This window comes from Lingula anatina, unplaced genomic scaffold (assembly GCF_051362555.1).
Source record: "Lingula anatina isolate TDL-2025a unplaced genomic scaffold, LinAna3.0 unanchor82, whole genome shotgun sequence".
Taxonomy (NCBI): domain Eukaryota; kingdom Metazoa; phylum Brachiopoda; class Lingulata; order Lingulida; family Lingulidae; genus Lingula; species Lingula anatina.
The window spans coordinates 1,282,811-1,298,782 of record NW_028257603.1 but is presented as its reverse complement, the minus strand read 5'-3'; the positions used below and the strand labels follow the sequence as shown (position 1 = coordinate 1,298,782).

General features: G+C 40.9%; 3 protein-coding genes across 5 annotated transcripts; 1 reads left to right on the top strand and 2 right to left on the bottom strand.

Moving 5' to 3' along the window:
- Nucleotides 1-8: 8 nt before the first annotated feature.
- On the bottom strand, nucleotides 9-8,055 carry LOC106165743 (uncharacterized). 2 transcript variants are annotated; one of them, XM_086998604.1, is made up of 2 exons: nucleotides 7,901-8,055; nucleotides 9-2,641 (listed from the first exon to the last, which is right to left on the bottom strand). In XM_086998604.1, exons 1-2 carry the CDS (start codon nucleotides 7,978-7,980, stop codon nucleotides 1,177-1,179), a joined length of 1,545 nt encoding a protein of 514 aa, XP_086854730.1. In that variant the 5' UTR covers nucleotides 7,981-8,055; the 3' UTR covers nucleotides 9-1,176. The 2 variants fall into 2 exon arrangements, with proteins under 2 accessions (XP_086854730.1, XP_013399525.2); XM_013544071.2 differs by lacking the exon at nucleotides 7,901-8,055 and adding an exon at nucleotides 5,478-5,644.
- A 565-nt stretch (nucleotides 8,056-8,620) lies between these two features.
- Nucleotides 8,621-9,772, bottom strand: LOC147759162 (uncharacterized). The gene has a single exon (XM_086998605.1). The coding sequence runs from the start codon at nucleotides 9,730-9,732 to the stop codon at nucleotides 8,647-8,649; it is 1,086 nt and encodes a 361-aa protein (XP_086854731.1). The 5' UTR covers nucleotides 9,733-9,772; the 3' UTR covers nucleotides 8,621-8,646.
- Nucleotides 9,773-12,532: 2,760 nt separating this feature from the next.
- Nucleotides 12,533-15,860, top strand: LOC147759161 (growth hormone secretagogue receptor type 1-like). 2 transcript variants are annotated; one of them, XM_086998695.1, is made up of 2 exons: nucleotides 12,533-12,887; nucleotides 14,305-15,860. In XM_086998695.1, the coding sequence occupies exon 2, from the start codon at nucleotides 14,400-14,402 to the stop codon at nucleotides 15,819-15,821; it is 1,422 nt and encodes a 473-aa protein (XP_086854821.1). In that variant the 5' UTR covers nucleotides 12,533-12,887; nucleotides 14,305-14,399; the 3' UTR covers nucleotides 15,822-15,860. The 2 variants fall into 2 exon arrangements, with proteins under 2 accessions (XP_086854821.1, XP_086854822.1); XM_086998696.1 differs by lacking the exon at nucleotides 12,533-12,887 and adding an exon at nucleotides 12,966-13,461.
- The last annotated feature ends 112 nt before the right edge of the window (nucleotides 15,861-15,972 follow it).

Below are 15,972 nucleotides of genomic sequence, written 5' to 3'. Positions count from 1 at the left end.
GAGCCAAGTTTAAGTCATACATGTAGGTCTGTTTATTAGTAGAATAATTGTAATCGGCCAATCAGAATTAAAATACGTCATATTGGCGTCATATGAGATCATCCGGGTACTAAACAGCTAACCCACAATGCTTAAAAATTGGCACTACAAAATTGATACAATGCAAACATATTTTGGCAAACGGAACCTCAACAAATAGCCTAAAAACACGGATGTTTTCAGTGCTTCCTAGTCTAAAAATGCGCCTGGCACAAAGGCGCCCAGTTGGTGTTTCACAGCAGTAAATAAATATTCAAAGTCAAATGTAGTTGGTCTAAAATCAACAGTTCCTGTCCTAGAAGATCCAACCGTCTCTGGACTGTGGTATATAGTCATATTCATGAATCATAAAATTTATAAAAATACACACTACGTATATGTATCTCTATACAGGCCTACTATGTTGAAGAAAGTCTTAAGTTTTTTTTTTTAGAAATACACGTAGAGTTTTGACTGAGCACGAAAATAACAGGTAATAGAGTGCATTCGGAAAAGCGGACGAACAGATCCGTGGATCAAATATGGCCGACCCACTTAAATGCTTGTTGCGTAATCCTCGCGGGGTATCTATTCAGTGTCTTTTCAGTGGGTCGCCATATTTGATCCTCGGATCTATCAGTTCTCTGTTCTGAATGGGCCCAAAGTCGCTCAGCAAAGCATTAAGTAATTATATTAGTAGCTGCTCTTAGGCAGGTGCAGTTCATTATTTGTTCACCTTGATGTTAAACGAAAGAAAAAAAATCTATTGGTAAATATACCGGTAGTAGTAAAAAAACAAAGTTCCACCCCAACGCTTTAAAGATGATAGAAAGGTTCCTCGAGGTTAAAAATAATGTCTTTAGCTAAGCTTATTTTGCAAAGGTTACAGGAAAGTGAACCCTTGTTTTTCATTACGCTTCCAGCAAATGTCACAGTGCGCAAACATTGAAAGAAGAGAAAATGTGGGCAAAAAAAAAAGAAAAAAAAAACGTCAAAAGCTGATGTACTTTCTTATAATTTCAACCAAAAAATGCAGAAAAAATTAACTGAGATACAACTAGCAGAGTTGTAAAAGAGTTGTATCGTCTGCACTCAATTGCTGATGCATCGCATTTCTCTAATCCGCGTCTCAGCGTTGGCTCTTACTGGTAGCTAATATTAAACCCAGACGCGTTTAACAAAACACGAGATAGAGACAGATAAATACCCCAGCACAGGTAAAAGAGATATGTGATAAATTGATGTAGCACCGCTTGCATGGCTAGACTCATAAAACATAGTGTACTTGAACCCTGATGAGTGCTCAGCTTCGCTAACATTACGGAATAGATTTTCTATGAAGTATGTATCGGGATCTTTAAGAATATCGTCTATGATGTCAGAGACTTCGTCTAATCCCTCGGGAGATGCGCCATCCAGCTCATTGACTTGCGGGACGAAGTAATTGGGCAGGAATCGATTCTTGCAGACATCTTGAATGCTGGCCAGTGCCTCTGACACAGCAGCGTTCATGTCCGCGAGCCTCCAATCTGTCCCCAGTTCCTCCACGACCCAGAAGGAGAGCAACTTGAGATGAAACCCCGTAATGGCGTCTTCGACGTGCTGGAAGTACTTGCGCCTCAACGCCTTCAGGAACATCATCAACGTGCGTTGTTCCTTGTTCCACGTGTTGATCAAAATGTTCTCAGCCTGGACGAAAACGAGGCGCCAGGTCTCCTGGCTCGATCTGTCGTCATCGTTTGACTTCCGGGTCACTTCAGCACCGGTGCTCTTCAGCAGAGCGACAGTCTCCCCTTGAGGCCACATCCTGGGCCAGTTCGGCTCCTCCCACTGCCGGAACCACGTGGGCCACGAGGTGCGGTACACGAGGACGACGTCCATGACGACCTCGGCGTCTGGGCGCATCGTGATGAACTTCCCTATTGCCCCTCCAATGGCATCCACGGCGTTCGTGTCCACCCAGCCTGGGTTGTAATCATTGGCGAACCCTTCCTCGGAGTCCGGGACGTTTCCGTCGCAGCATTTCTTGTCTCCGCCCTCATCAACGAAACAGGATTTGTACGGAGGGGTGCTGAAACTTTGATACCCCTTGTACATCCGGGCGGTCAGAATCGGTGGACGTGTCCTGTTGGTTTTGGGGTCGAACCCGTGCAGCAGGATGGTGACGGTATTATTAAGACACGTGCCTTTTGTATTATTAGGCGCCGCCCAGTATTTAATGTCCACTGAGACGCCAGACCGCTGGGGGTCGTAGAAGCGAGCCATGCTAAGACGTCTGTGCAAGGGGGTTACCCTTTGGTTGTTCACATACAAATGGACGTACACGTCGGAACCGGGAACCTTCACCAATCTGACTGCAGAATGGGGGGCCTCAAGAGCTTTCACAGAGGGGTCCAGAAAATCAAAATCGGACTCGAACCCGGTTTTGCCTCCTGGTAGCTTCTCGGGTATGTGCAGTCGCTGGAATAGACTTCCGGCGGGAGCGATGCCAGGGTTCTTATCCACGACTTCCTTCAGTAATTTCCGGAGAGGTCCGTTTTCCTGTTCGTCAATTTCCTTCAGGACGTCTTCGTAGTGCTCCCAAAGACTGATGTTGACATTAATGGTTTGTCGCGGAACCTTCCTGAAAAAAATAAACATGGCCTTGCATTTAATAATCGACGTTATTTTTTTTTCTGTCACAAAAATGTATTAAAATAAAGAAATGCAAAAATATAGGAAGAAATTCCGTAAACATTACTGTGGATTGTCATATGGTTGGATGCAAAAAAAAAAAAAAAAAAAAAAAAAAACGAAGCAAAGAAAAAAAAGAGGAAAAAATAAAACCCGTTAAATTTTATATTTTCAGAGAACAATTTGGAAGTGCCATGAGACAGCATTTTTTAGAACTAAGTCATGTAATTGACCCCATATTAAAAAAAACAGACACCTTAATTTTGATGGTGATGATAAAACGTAAACAGCGTACTTAGACCTAAAGATAGAACCATGCCCCGGGTATGAAAGTATGAAAGTGTTAGTCATCGGGGAAAAAACTCCAGAGGTTGTAAATGATATAGACGGTAATTATAGACTTTTAATATTTAAAAAATAATTCTCTTGGAGCCTTTTGATAGCACAGGCTTTTTTGCATGTTACCTTTTCCTGAATTCTGCCCATTTGTAAATCACTCTCTTAGTCTTTTGAGAGGTATGGTTATCATATTATCGAGTCATTTAAAGGTTGTAACATTCTGTCCACGAGCATAATAGCTAAATGATAGGTTTATGTGATACTTTTGCGAACAATGGCAAAAAAGGAAACAAATAAAAAAAGATAAAATAAATTAAACGATGTGAAGATAATTGCCAGAAATGCCAAAAGCACAACATTGAGCAGCGTTAGATAATTAGATGATATTTCACTTCTGCTGGCCGAGTTGTCGATACAATGTGCATGATGCTCATCATAACGGTACACATACAACACACTCTCTCTCTCTCTCTCACTGACTGTAGCTGAATAACTGTGGTAATGGGACAGCGAGCGTGTTCCGCATTAATCTTTTCAAAATTGCCCATTTAAAATTGAGCACAAGAAGGGGAAATCTGGAAAACACATTAATATTATAGTGATTAAGACTATAACTCAATGCTTTTTTTTCGGGGGAGGGGGAGGGGATGAATCGCAGTAAATCATGATCACCCTCTATCACGGTACATGTACATAATAGCTTATGCCACCTGCCGACCCAAGTCATCGCCTAACTCAGTCACCATACTTCAAATCCTACGTTGTACTGACCTAAAATGTATTTCGTACCCAGTTAAGTGCATTCTCATGCTGATTTAATTTTGATAAGATGGCAATCTAAAAAAAGTTAATGTATATTATGTCTTTACCATTCATGCAGTAAAAATGGAAATATGCATTGCTTGACTGAACGACAGTAGGGCAGAATGCTTGGAAGATGGGCTGGACGAGTTTAAAAAAGATGATTGACCATTTTGACCAGTTTAAGAATGAACCTTTTACAAGAAGCCAACTGAGCGATGGCATATTCCATACAAATATACTCGTTGGACTCAGTGGGAAAATGGGCAAGATGAGTTCTTACAAAAGAGAAAAAACATTGACCTATTTTACAATTCGCTCAATACAAGAAGCCAACTGAGTGGTGACATATTCTATGAAAAAATTCCCCTTGGACACAGCATGAAAAAAATAATCGTCATGAAGAAGCCAGAGACACATCCGACATTTCTGTCAATATCTTATGAAAAATCAACCGGTGGTTCTGATAGCGGTACGTGCAGTAACTCAAAGTGACAGCCCGCTGGAGCCTGCCAAGCCGCAAAGGATATATGGAGGTCGCACTGTCACCTAATGACAATAAAAACGCTCCTGTGTAAGACGTTAAATTTAGGAAGATAATTTGTATAATCCTAGCAGAGAGAGAGAGAGAGGCATAAATTTAAGCTGCATTCACAGACTAGCAGCTCCACGGATCAAAGGTGATCAACCCACTTGAAGGCTTGCCGAGTAATCCCCGCGGGGAATCTATTCAGTGTCTGTTAGGGGATTATGCGGCAAGCGTTCAAGTGGGTCAACAATATTTGATCCGCGGAGCTGTTAGTCTGCGGATAAAGTTGTTCTGAATGCGACCTTAGGGTATATTGCAGGTAGAAAACGTTTTTGACTGAGAGCGACAAGCAAGTGTTCGAATGAAGACCGCATTTAAACAGTTTTTTTACCGAGAGATCCGAGAGGATGCAGGTGAACCTCTACTACAACACGGTTCTTAAGAGACTGTATCTTGTTTGTGTGGTCTGTAAGGGGGGGGGGGGGGGGGGGGGCGCTAACATACGGTGCTTCGCACAGTAAAACCTGCCACTAAAATCAACCAAGCATAGTCGTGAAAGTGGCCGGGACTTCTGTCATACGCAGCACAACACACCTATGAGGAATATTTCACTTGGGCATGTACTGCATGTAGCTGTACCCTTGCAGCAGTCGATCTTGGTTATATGTCAGCTCGATAGTGCATGGTTCCAATGTAGCGGTTTACATGTATTATTGACAATGGCGGTCGGGCGGTATCATAACCATTACCACGTACCCCTCCCTTACCTTATGAGGTCTTCTTCTCCCCCTCCTTGCCCTTCACCCCCCCCCCCCCCCCCCCCCGAATTAAAAAAATATCAAAAGAGTTTAACAATCAAAACGAGACAAAACCAAGTGATTTTGCCATTCCTGCGACCTAAATATTATATCTGTATTAAAATTATCCTCAATCGTCAACTATTTCATAAATATGCTTAGCAAAGGTTGGCAAATTGTTTTCATGCTGCCACCCTCTCTGCAAGCGAAGTAATAGATCTGCCAGTACGTATATTCACCAAAAATAAAAATCAGCTAAAAATAACTTTTTTCCTCACACAGTAACTGTCTTATCAACAAAGAATAGATCTTATACTCACGTGCGCAATTGCTGAATAGGAGGCAGACACATAGCAATTCCACAGTAAAGCAAAATTGCCAAACATCCTAGCAAACAACGGCGAGCCATCCTTTTCTACTAGCCAGTGCCGGCAAAACTAACTACCAAGGCGTTGGCTCCGTTTATTGCTATACCTTACCCAACATGCACCGCGTACGTAACCTATTTTTAGGAGTTATTTTTTCGAGCAAAAGCCGATGGGTTCTTTTGCCATTCATTAATTGCCGAAGCATATCCATTACGGATCGGCGTTATTGGAGTCAAATAGGCAAATTAGCCGTTAAGCCAATCAGTATTGGATAATTATGAAACAGATTTGATGCAGCGCGGGGCCCAGGGGGCCGCGTTGATTTATGTCTGGTAGACTAGGTCAGTTTGTTTTTCCTTAAGAGCGAGTTCAAGGGCAAGCGGTCGCAAAGAATTGCGAGCTGCGTTCAGGGCAGACTTAATGAAAGCTGGCTTAGGGAAAGTAGCTGAAGTGCGTACATATATTCATGCTTAAAAATGTACATAGACTAGTACACTGCCACTGGTGTAGAATTTCAGAAAAATGGCTAAGAAAAAGTTTACCAAAATCTAGGTAAAAGATTTATTTTACTTGCCCCTTGATTGCTTGGTTATTTTAATGTCGTGTAGTTTATAAAAAAGAGTTGAGGTGGGCACCGTATATAAATCCTGAGATTTCCACAATGTAACTATAGTGACTGCTCTGTCATGACGTGTGTGTGTGTGTGTGTGTGTGTGTGTGTGTGTGTTGATATTATTTAAAAAGCGGCGGACTACGTATAGCTTTCTAACTAACTAAGAGATGTTTTTTTTTTTCAGATAAGTGAATTTGTTAGTGTTTGTAATATAATTTTGCCAGCTCATTATGGTTATTGTGATATATGATATTGGCCTGTAGGCCTGAACTTCAGTTGAATAAACCTTGATTGCAACACTCCGCTTTGATGTATAAACAGCTAGGCTGTACAGCCATATATATATATATATATATATATATATATATATATATATATATATATATATATATATATATATATACTCCATTGAAGCGGGCGGGTGCAATGAGCAAGCAACGCGGATTATTTCTCAAATTTTTTATAGCAAGTGAATTATTCATTGAAGAGGTCTACACTCTGATTAATCATGGTCAATAAAGATTTCGGTCTTAAAGTTAATTCCATCTATAGAGATATCCCCTATAATACAGGAACCGGTTCCGATTGCTTTCTATACGTAAGCCGCTAGATTTTGACCCACCTACGTCACCCCAACCCAAGCCAGTACGAATCCAATTGAGGGCGGTCTCTATTACACGGTCGATGTTTCTTATCACATATTCTTTTTGGCATTGTCACAATTGTGTCGCATCTACCACAATCGCACCCGCCCAAATAGACGCCACGTTTTGGGGCACTGTGATTGAAAACGTACAGTTTTTAAATTCCCTATTCAGCCTATTTTCTCTTTACATGTAGTAGCTATATGTCCTAAAATCGTGCATCATCATTTCGACGTAATGATATTGATACCTTTATTTCTTTATTTTTACCAGGAATTAACATTGATGTAGAAACTCTCTCTCTCTCTCTCTCTCTCTCTCTCTCTCTCTCTCAAAAAAGCCTTTCTAAGATAGCAACATAGATAGGCTTAACCAGTAAAATTATTTAAAGGCGCTTGTTTTTTCTGTTCTGCACCGGTGTTCCTTTCAAGATGATGCCGTTGGTATCTACTGTGACCGGCAGGCATACAGGAAGGGTTCGGGGACTCCAGTGGAGAGCACTGGCTTGGTAAGGGATAATACATATTTAGGACGACAGATGGCGCGCAGTATTTTCATGGTATATGGTCTGGTATAGTATAATACGATATTGTAAGGAACACGAAATGGCAAATCCCAATCCCGACCCACTCTTATCTTAACACTTTCCTTAGTACATGTCACCACAAGTAAATGCAGCAAATCAGTTATGTACTGTATTTTATATTTATTTTTTCATTTTTATAGGCAACTTTTACATCTAATGTCTGCCCGCACAACAAGACTACACTCCGAGAGTAGATCTTGAGACGGCAAAGGAGTCGACGCCTACTCCAAATTTTCCCTCTTCAAAATCAGCGATGGGACTGTGAAGTACCTGCTTACACTGGGAGACTACTCGGGAACGGCCGTGTAACAAAACTGAGGGTCTGTGTAACAGAAAGTCCGCCCTCCATATAGTTATAATGGTTAGGGTTAGTCTGACCTAAGTGGGTCAAAATCTAGGGCGAAGCTTACCTGTACAAATGAATGGGAAGCGGACTCCCTGTTATGGGGGACTCTCTGTCACGTTACACCGACAGGAACTGTAGTCCGCTTCCCATTACTTTGTACAGGTGACATTCGTCCCATATACTAACCTCAATAATCTGACTAACACCAACTGCACTAATCGTATGGGACCCCGGACTTCCATTCCCAGGACTACCATTCCTGTCATACCTGGACAACGTCGCGTATTCTGAGAACTGCGCGTGGTGGTTTACAAGATTCCCTTCCACCAACCTGTATGGGCACTACTACAATATGGTCCACACTCTTCTTTTGCCGATGATGTGAATTAGCGTGACTTCGAAGGGTACTATTACTCACTTCCTTTATTAAGATTGTTCAGTGTTGTTTAGCTATTGAAATTCGCTCAATTGAATCGACTGCTTACCACTAATAAGTTAAAACGCATAACATGTTTTAGGGAATCTTATGACTGGTTATCTTCTTTGTAATTGGTTTTATGTGCGTATTTTTCTTTTCAGTTAAGGTTTTCCAGTATAACCAGGAAAATACACACAGTAATTTCCTATTCTGTGATAGAACAGTATCATTTTTTAAACCAGGATTTCCCATTATAATGGCGCTATGTACAGTAAATGTTTGCAGTATAACAATATATACTTAAATTCTGCGATGTAACTGTTTAGTCACAGCTAAGAATTCTCCTTTTTATAAACAACCAATGTGGCGAGGAATCTTAATTGAAAGTAAACATTCATGATTCAAGAGAGATGAGAACTTCAAGGGTTCTGCTGAGTTATTGTATATGCATTTTTTTAAACAAACTAACAAACGTAATATGTCCGTAGTCAATTGATAACTTTGGTATAATTTATCATAATTGGAAGACTTTAATCTTGCCTGTCTGTTCCCCAACTATCAGTTGTCCGAGACAATTAACTACAACATCTTCTGGCTTGAATAGTCTAATTTTTTTGTTTGCAAGAAACTTCTTGAATTTTCCATCCGGTGACATCAGGTGCAGACGTTGGTCGCCGAATTCCGTAATAATTATGTCTCCATTATCCAAGCAGCACGTGCCGCCTGGAAGGCTCACCTGTCCGTCCCCATCACCCTTGGTACCATGTCTGTATTTAAGCTGGAGAGTCGGATCGTATACACGGATGTTATCATTTCCTGGATCTGTGACGATGATGTCATCATTCGCGTTACAGTGGACGTTTTTACAATATTTACCCCCTGCTGGGTCTGGTGTCGTCTGCAGGACCTCGCCCTCCTTGTGGTGCACAGCCAGACTACGGTCACCGACCACTACATAGTGACTCTGGCTGTTGACCGCTACTGCATGTGGCGACTCACTGTAGAATATTCTCACGTGGTCCGTATCGTTCCCGTGGTTTATGAGCTTTCTCGCGAGGTCTACAACGTCGTCCAGTTGGTTTTGGGTGGCGGTAGCAGTTGCAATTAAACCATCTAAAACTTCCAGTATGGCGTTCGACTTGGCATCTTTTTCTTCCAGAAGATCATCAGCACGTTGACGGACCATCTTCATAACTAGCTGTAACTGCTTGTTAACTTGATTCTTTGCCTTCTTTCTTCCCTTTTCTACTGAAGCTTTCTTGTCTTCAGCAGCGGTTTTAAACTGATCGCAGAGTATACTTTTCTTCTCGATGGGTTTCACGTGGAGTTTTAGTTTTTCCTTGCGTTTGTCGGCAGCAATATTGATTCTTAGGCAATCATGATCCTTGTGGTCTAAAACCATACAACCGACACATATGAACTTTTTACTCCTTGGACAGAAGATTTCTACGGGGTCCTTGTTGTTGTGGTCACAAAGGATGTTTTGTCGGGCACGCAGCTCTGTCACGTATTCGTCGCTGTCAAACTGGTCGACAGGAAACAGTTTGTGGTCACGATTTAACTTATGAAGCACATGTTCCGAAGAACAATCTCCACACATACTTTCCTCGCAGTCCAAACAGCGTTTCGTTGCCGTCGGCGAATTGTCACCCTGAGCTTCAGAGATAACTTGACACTAACCTCTTCACTATAGCCTATCTTCATCGTGTCAAGTTACCTCTGACGAAAATAGTTTGACCTAGTTTATATAAGCCAATCGAATCCATGTTTCAAAATTTTTCACCAAAGTTTGGTGAAAACGCTGATTGGTTGACCGTCAATCGGCAATCCTCGGCTGATTCCGCAAGCTCCATACTAACAACATAGTCATTGTCGAGTGCGGAGACATCCGAGTAGTTCCGAGTGCATAACCGTACACAAAGAAAGCATGGAGTATATCGGAATTGAAACCAGAGCAGTTTGATGCCCTGCATAATTATCTACTGAGGGATGATGTATTTTGCGTGCTGCCCACAGGTTACGGCAAGTCCCTGATATTCAGGCTTATCTTTGATTGGTCCGGATTTGAACAAAGCGCGCTTTGACTCGTTCGCGTTCATTGGCTAGATCGTTCAATGAGTCATTGAGTGCGGGCTTTAAATTTGATTGGCGGGCGGCGGAGGCAATCGAATGTGGTCAGAGGTAACTTGACACGATGAAGATAGGCTATAGTGAAGAGGTTAGTGTCAAGTTATCTCTGAAGCTCAGGGTGCGAATTGTGGGTGTTTTTCAGGAAACATACCTCGCATTTCTTGGCAGCTTTAGCTTGATCTATTTGTCCAAGTGTGTGTAATATGCTGACCAGAAGTTGATTTGTTTGCAAACAATTTACACCGCCCCTAGGGAGGTCACACTGACGTCTACAGAGAGGACAAAGGAAGCCAGGCTGACCTCAGAAATTTCTGTCTAAACGGTCTTGGAGGCAGTGCTGGCAAAACGTATGTGTACAGCCGAGGACCTTGGTGTCTTTGAACCTTTCAAGGCATATGCTGCACGTTAGGTAATCTTCCGTTAGGATTTTGGACAAAGACATGGTTTCTAGGACCATTACCTTAAAGAAGAGAAATAAAAGACAAAGAGTTGGTTTGGAGGTAAATACATATCATCTAGCTATATTTAGATACACGTAGTATAAGGTATGCACTTTGGTGCTTAATAAAGAAAAGTTATGAAAAGTCTTCATTACTTGAGGAGGACACCGTAAGCCTCTCTATTGGGTGTACGTGACAATAGTTTTTTATCGCCAAGATGGAAATGAGTGCAGTAGGAATGAAAACACAAAGTAAATGATTAAAAATAAACTGAAAATAGAAAGACGGAGTGAAAATAACACTATATGAATAAATATGTAATTAAACACGTCTTTCATATGTAAAGTGAATAATGGAATAAACTGAAATTTGAAATGGGATATAAAATCTAAAATACGGTTGTAACCGAAGCACCACAGGGTAGGTACATGTACGTGACGAGCAAGTGCCACAACTCGAACTCGAGAACAAACAGTTTTATGCTTATTGTGTTTTGTTATGTTTTACCACCCTACAGGGACACAGTTCGCTAACAGGCAAATTATATTCCCATTATTATATAACAACAAATTAGTACTAAGGCTTACCTCTCTTCTCTCCAGCTATATTTCTCTTGGTGGCAGTCGCCTTATAGATATAATGTCTCTGGTGACATATACACCTGGGTTTTCAGTGTTCAAGGAGACTTCAAAGTCATCTTTTAAATCAGCAATGTGGCGCGATATCTATGTACAATAGCAGACATGGTGACATACTTAATAGTTGTGCACTGATTGCAACTGGCCTAGTGACATACTTAATAGTTGTGCACTGATTGCAACTGGCCTAGTAGTAAGAGAGTATAAACTAGATTTTTTTACAGCGTATGGAAGATAGATATACTTTTGAGTGACGCGCACTGGGCCTGCTGTAAATGTTGTATTGTGATACTTAAGGTTTAACATTCATTAATTCGCTTATCGTGAGTAGTATTGAGGCAGTCGGACAAATAGGCCTTCAATCGAGCGAGCTTCAAATGGATAAATTGTTGGGTACGTGTAAGTGTTATATGTTGAACACTTTGGTTTGCAATTAAAACAGTACAGGATTTCTGGATGTCTCAACGAGCGCAGCCAAGTCTCAGAAACTTCAACCTGTCCCACAGACCGTAAAGTATCACCTCTACCGCATTATGTCCTAGTCTATTAAGGTGATCTCTCTCTCTCTCTCTCTCTCTCTCTCTCTCTCTCTCTATATATATATATATATATATATATATATATATATATATATATATATATGCCTATATATATATATTTCACATACTGTTTATTGGTAATTGTGTTTATATACATTGTTTTATGTAGAGACAGCTTTAACTTTTAATGGATATTAGGTTTAATATTATTATTTACATATTATTACCATTTCCATAAAACGAGGATGGGATACTAGTGATCTGTAGGGTTCTGTGGTGTTTATTCACAAGAAACATCAAGTAACTCATTTGAAAGTATTCTGACCTAATTATTATAAATAGCACACTTTTTGTTTCCGTGTAAGGTTTAGTCTCTGGCACATTTGAAGAGAAGTGAAAAAATAAAATCATTGGCTGACCTAGTTAAGTTTCAGGGTATTTATCATTTTTTCCGTTACAAAATATAATACTTACGCTGTATTCAAATATTATCGGAGACTTATTATTATTATTATTATTATTATTATTATTATTATTATTATTATTGCAGTAATTCATACAGTACGTTATTTATATATTTATTATTATGTCCATAAAATATTCTGAATATTATTCACTCACAACACAATATTTTCAGACAACATCAAGCGATAAATATTTAAACTTTAAGGTTTATGCAAAGCATATTGCCTATTTTTTATAAAATAATTTAGTTTTCATTGCAAGCTTTCAGCTCTCAGTACGATTATCGGTGTTAACGTCATATGTGGTTTTGTGGGGGCGCATTATTAAATCGTTGTGGTGCTGGCTTGAATAAAAGGAAAAGAAAAAACAAAACAGGAAAATCTGACGTCGAAGCAAAAATAACGTTAAAATGATCTTTAAATGACTCGGCTGGTTTCAACATCCTTGTGCGTAGGTTGACATCTTAAATGCTTTTCATGCTATACATGCAGATTGTGTGATTTCGATGTCAATTCGGACTTTTTTAACAGAAATCCAAAAGAGGTGAGTATATTTGTTCTCTCTCTCTCTCTCTCTCTGTCTCTCTCTCTCTCTCTCTCTCTCTCTCTCTCTCTTCACACACACACACTCACACAGTGAACAGACGGGCAGCGACAAGGAGAAAGTGGGGAGATAAAGCGATCGAAGTTTTTCATATATATCTCAGCAACGTACAAGTACAGCGGATACTATGAAAGTATCGTATTTACACAGCATGATACATACTTCAGCGTTTGCTGCCGTACATTCATCGGTCGTCCCCGCGTCCTCCACTTCTCTCCTCTACCACGTAATATTAAGAGACTTCATCAGGCCGTTATCACTTACATACATATATCACTAAGCAAATATGAAGCTCTAAAGAAGACGTGACGCTGTGCGTCCTGTTTCATCTCACAGCTAAGCAGTCGCTAAACGTCTACAGTAACTTTCGCTACTGCATGGTGATTCAACACTAACGCATGTTTATGATGGTCAAACCAGGGTTAAAAGGTGGTTTTCTGTAGGATACCCCCCTATTTGTGAGACAGGCCTTTCCGTGACCACGAAAACGTGAAAAAGCTGCTTGTAAGAACAGGTGGGGAGTTTTTTTTATTGCCAGAGTTTACTAGAAGTGGGTATAGCTACCCTGAGTGACATATGGCATTATAAAGCTAGCTTGTCCACAATACCCTTCCTATTTACACGGGTACACTTTATGGACTATTGCTGATGTGGGTCACATAAGAAATCAAGATCGAGCTGGCAATACCGAACTCAGGAACCAAAGGTAGGGTATAGTCGTATAGTGGGGTCAGTGGAGAGTGGGTTTGAAAAGTGATAGAGCCACAGGAACCGTCCCATGTGAGATGGATACGGACCACTGTCAGGGAAACTATTAGGGAAAATGAACACAGATTTACTGCCTTATCTGCATTAACTCTATGTAGGTTAAAGTAAGTTTATTGCCGAACTGGGTCGAGTAATTTATTATCGAACGTCTTATCAGAAATCGAAAAAAACCCGAAAGCGCAAAGTCAAAAAGAAAAAGTAGCCCATTCTTACATGGTTGAGTTGGCCATTATTAAAGAACAGCATCTTAACGAAAATCAAAAAGTTTAAATAAAGTAGAATAATTGCGGGTTTTTGGGTAATATTTTGTATAAGTTTCAGACTGGACTCTTCTTAAAAATATTTTAAAATGTCAATTCATGTTGTCTTGTGCATATATGTGAATGTATATTAATGAAGTAGCTGCAAGTCATCTGCAACCCCGAGCAGTTTACTTACAGTTTCGAATGATATCCTGATATCGCTCAAGCATCCACGCCAATCACGAAAATATGCATACAGTGTACACACATGCATACACACCAACTTTTTGCAGTTCATACTTACACAATACTCGTAGTTCAATGTATTTTTATTATTCTTTCCACAGGTTTACAAACGTCAAGCTGTAAATCGAGAGTTGTAAAATCTGCATTTCCATCCAATTATGCAAGGTCGCTACTAATTAATGTCTGCATCACAACAATGACCAGACTTGGACTAAGTCGGGCATGCGCATTGGTGTGCATTTTTATCTTCCAACAAGTAGGGGATTGCGTTGAGACAACTGGTGCAAAAGCAGTTCTCAGTTTTAAACCCTTAATTGTGCGTCACGCGGAACAAACTCGACTGGGAATAATACCCTTGTTTGAAAAGACAAAAAGATCTGCTACAAATGGCGGCCACGCTGTCAACATTTCCGGAGCCACGCGGTTGAATCAAGTCCTCGACAAAACACTTCAAAGTCAGAATATGACAAACAATGGCAATGATTCAGCTCCCAACTGCAGTTCTCCTCAGTACCTCGATGACTCAAGCGAGGACTTCATACATTTCCGGGCGGTTATCAGGGTCATGGTATACAGCATTGGAATCGTGTGTAACATGTTATCCGTAGCCGTCTTCCACCGCAAGTCTCTGCGGCGCAACACAACGTGTTTGTACATGACCGCCGTGGCCGTCACTGACACTCTAGTGCTGCTGGATGGATACATGTTCCTTTTTGAGCACGATATTGGAATTAATGTAATATCCCATGGAGCAGCCACATGCAAATTGACCATGTTTATTCTGTATTGTACTCCGGAAATGAGCGGGCTGTTCTTGACAATTATGAGCGCGGAGCGGTATGTGAAGATTAAATTCCCCTTCAAAGCACAGTCTTTGTGTACGGTGCGAAACACGCGCATTGTCCTGTGCTCGGTGGCTCTGGCCGTAATTATCATTAACTCTCCTATAATTCTGACTGGTTTGGCTTTTGAAGAAATGCCCGGATGCGAAAGACATATTTGCTGGAATTTCTTACATTATGATTCTCGCGCTGCGCAGAGGATGGGAAAGGACGTTGCATACTTTGCAAACATCCATTCCTGGCTTGGGGCTACTTTGTACTGGATCATACCCCTGATCTCACTACCAGTTATAAATATCGCGATAATTTACGAGACCAGAAAGGCTACCAAACGCCATGCGCACGCGTCGTCTACTGCGCTGAGAATCAATCACGTGAGCGTAACCCAGGACACAATGACAGGCACGAGCAGCTCCACCGACCATGATGACACGGGTATCTCAGAAACTGGCATCCCCCAAAACGCCAATACAAGCCAATATGAAGTCCGGAAAAAAAGCCAAAAACAAGTGCAAAGAATGTTACTCGTGGTGACTTTTTCCTACGTTGCCCTCGTTACGCCATATAATCTTTTACAAACGAGGGTGCTAGATTTGTGGAAGTACGGTCGTGTTCATCAGTGGGTTTTCACAATTGCCATTTTCTTGTTTTACGCCAACCACGCTGTGAATTTTTGGCTCTACTGCATCAGCGCGCCCAAATATCGTAGAGAACTAAGAAGGGTACTGAAATCTTGCCGGTTACCATCACGTGTTGAATCTCGCACTACTGAATAGCTTAACGTTCTTATGATAAATAAAGACATTTGCTGCTTACTCCACCGAGTAGTGTGTTATGATCTTACAGCACTTGACTTACTTTAACACCTTGAGCCTGTAAAACTTGTTTGACTCCTGCAATTATTCGAATAAGCCAAAACTCATTAAT

What these genes read in the sequence shown, in the direction of transcription:
- LOC147759162 (XM_086998605.1), bottom strand. Translation starts at nt 9,732, where the DNA reads ATGTGTGGAGATTGTTCTTCGGAACATGTGCTTCATAAGTTAAATCGT.
- LOC147759161 (XM_086998695.1), top strand. Translation starts at nt 14,400, where the DNA reads ATGACCAGACTTGGACTAAGTCGGGCATGCGCATTGGTGTGCATTTTT.
- LOC106165743 (XM_013544071.2), bottom strand. Translation starts at nt 5,566, where the DNA reads ATGGCTCGCCGTTGTTTGCTAGGATGTTTGGCAATTTTGCTTTACTGT. An exon ending in CCTATTCAGCAATTGCGCAC is followed by an intron (nt 2,642 to 5,477) that starts GTGAGTATAAGA and finishes TATTTTTTTCAG; the next exon opens with GAAGGTTCCGCGACAAACCA.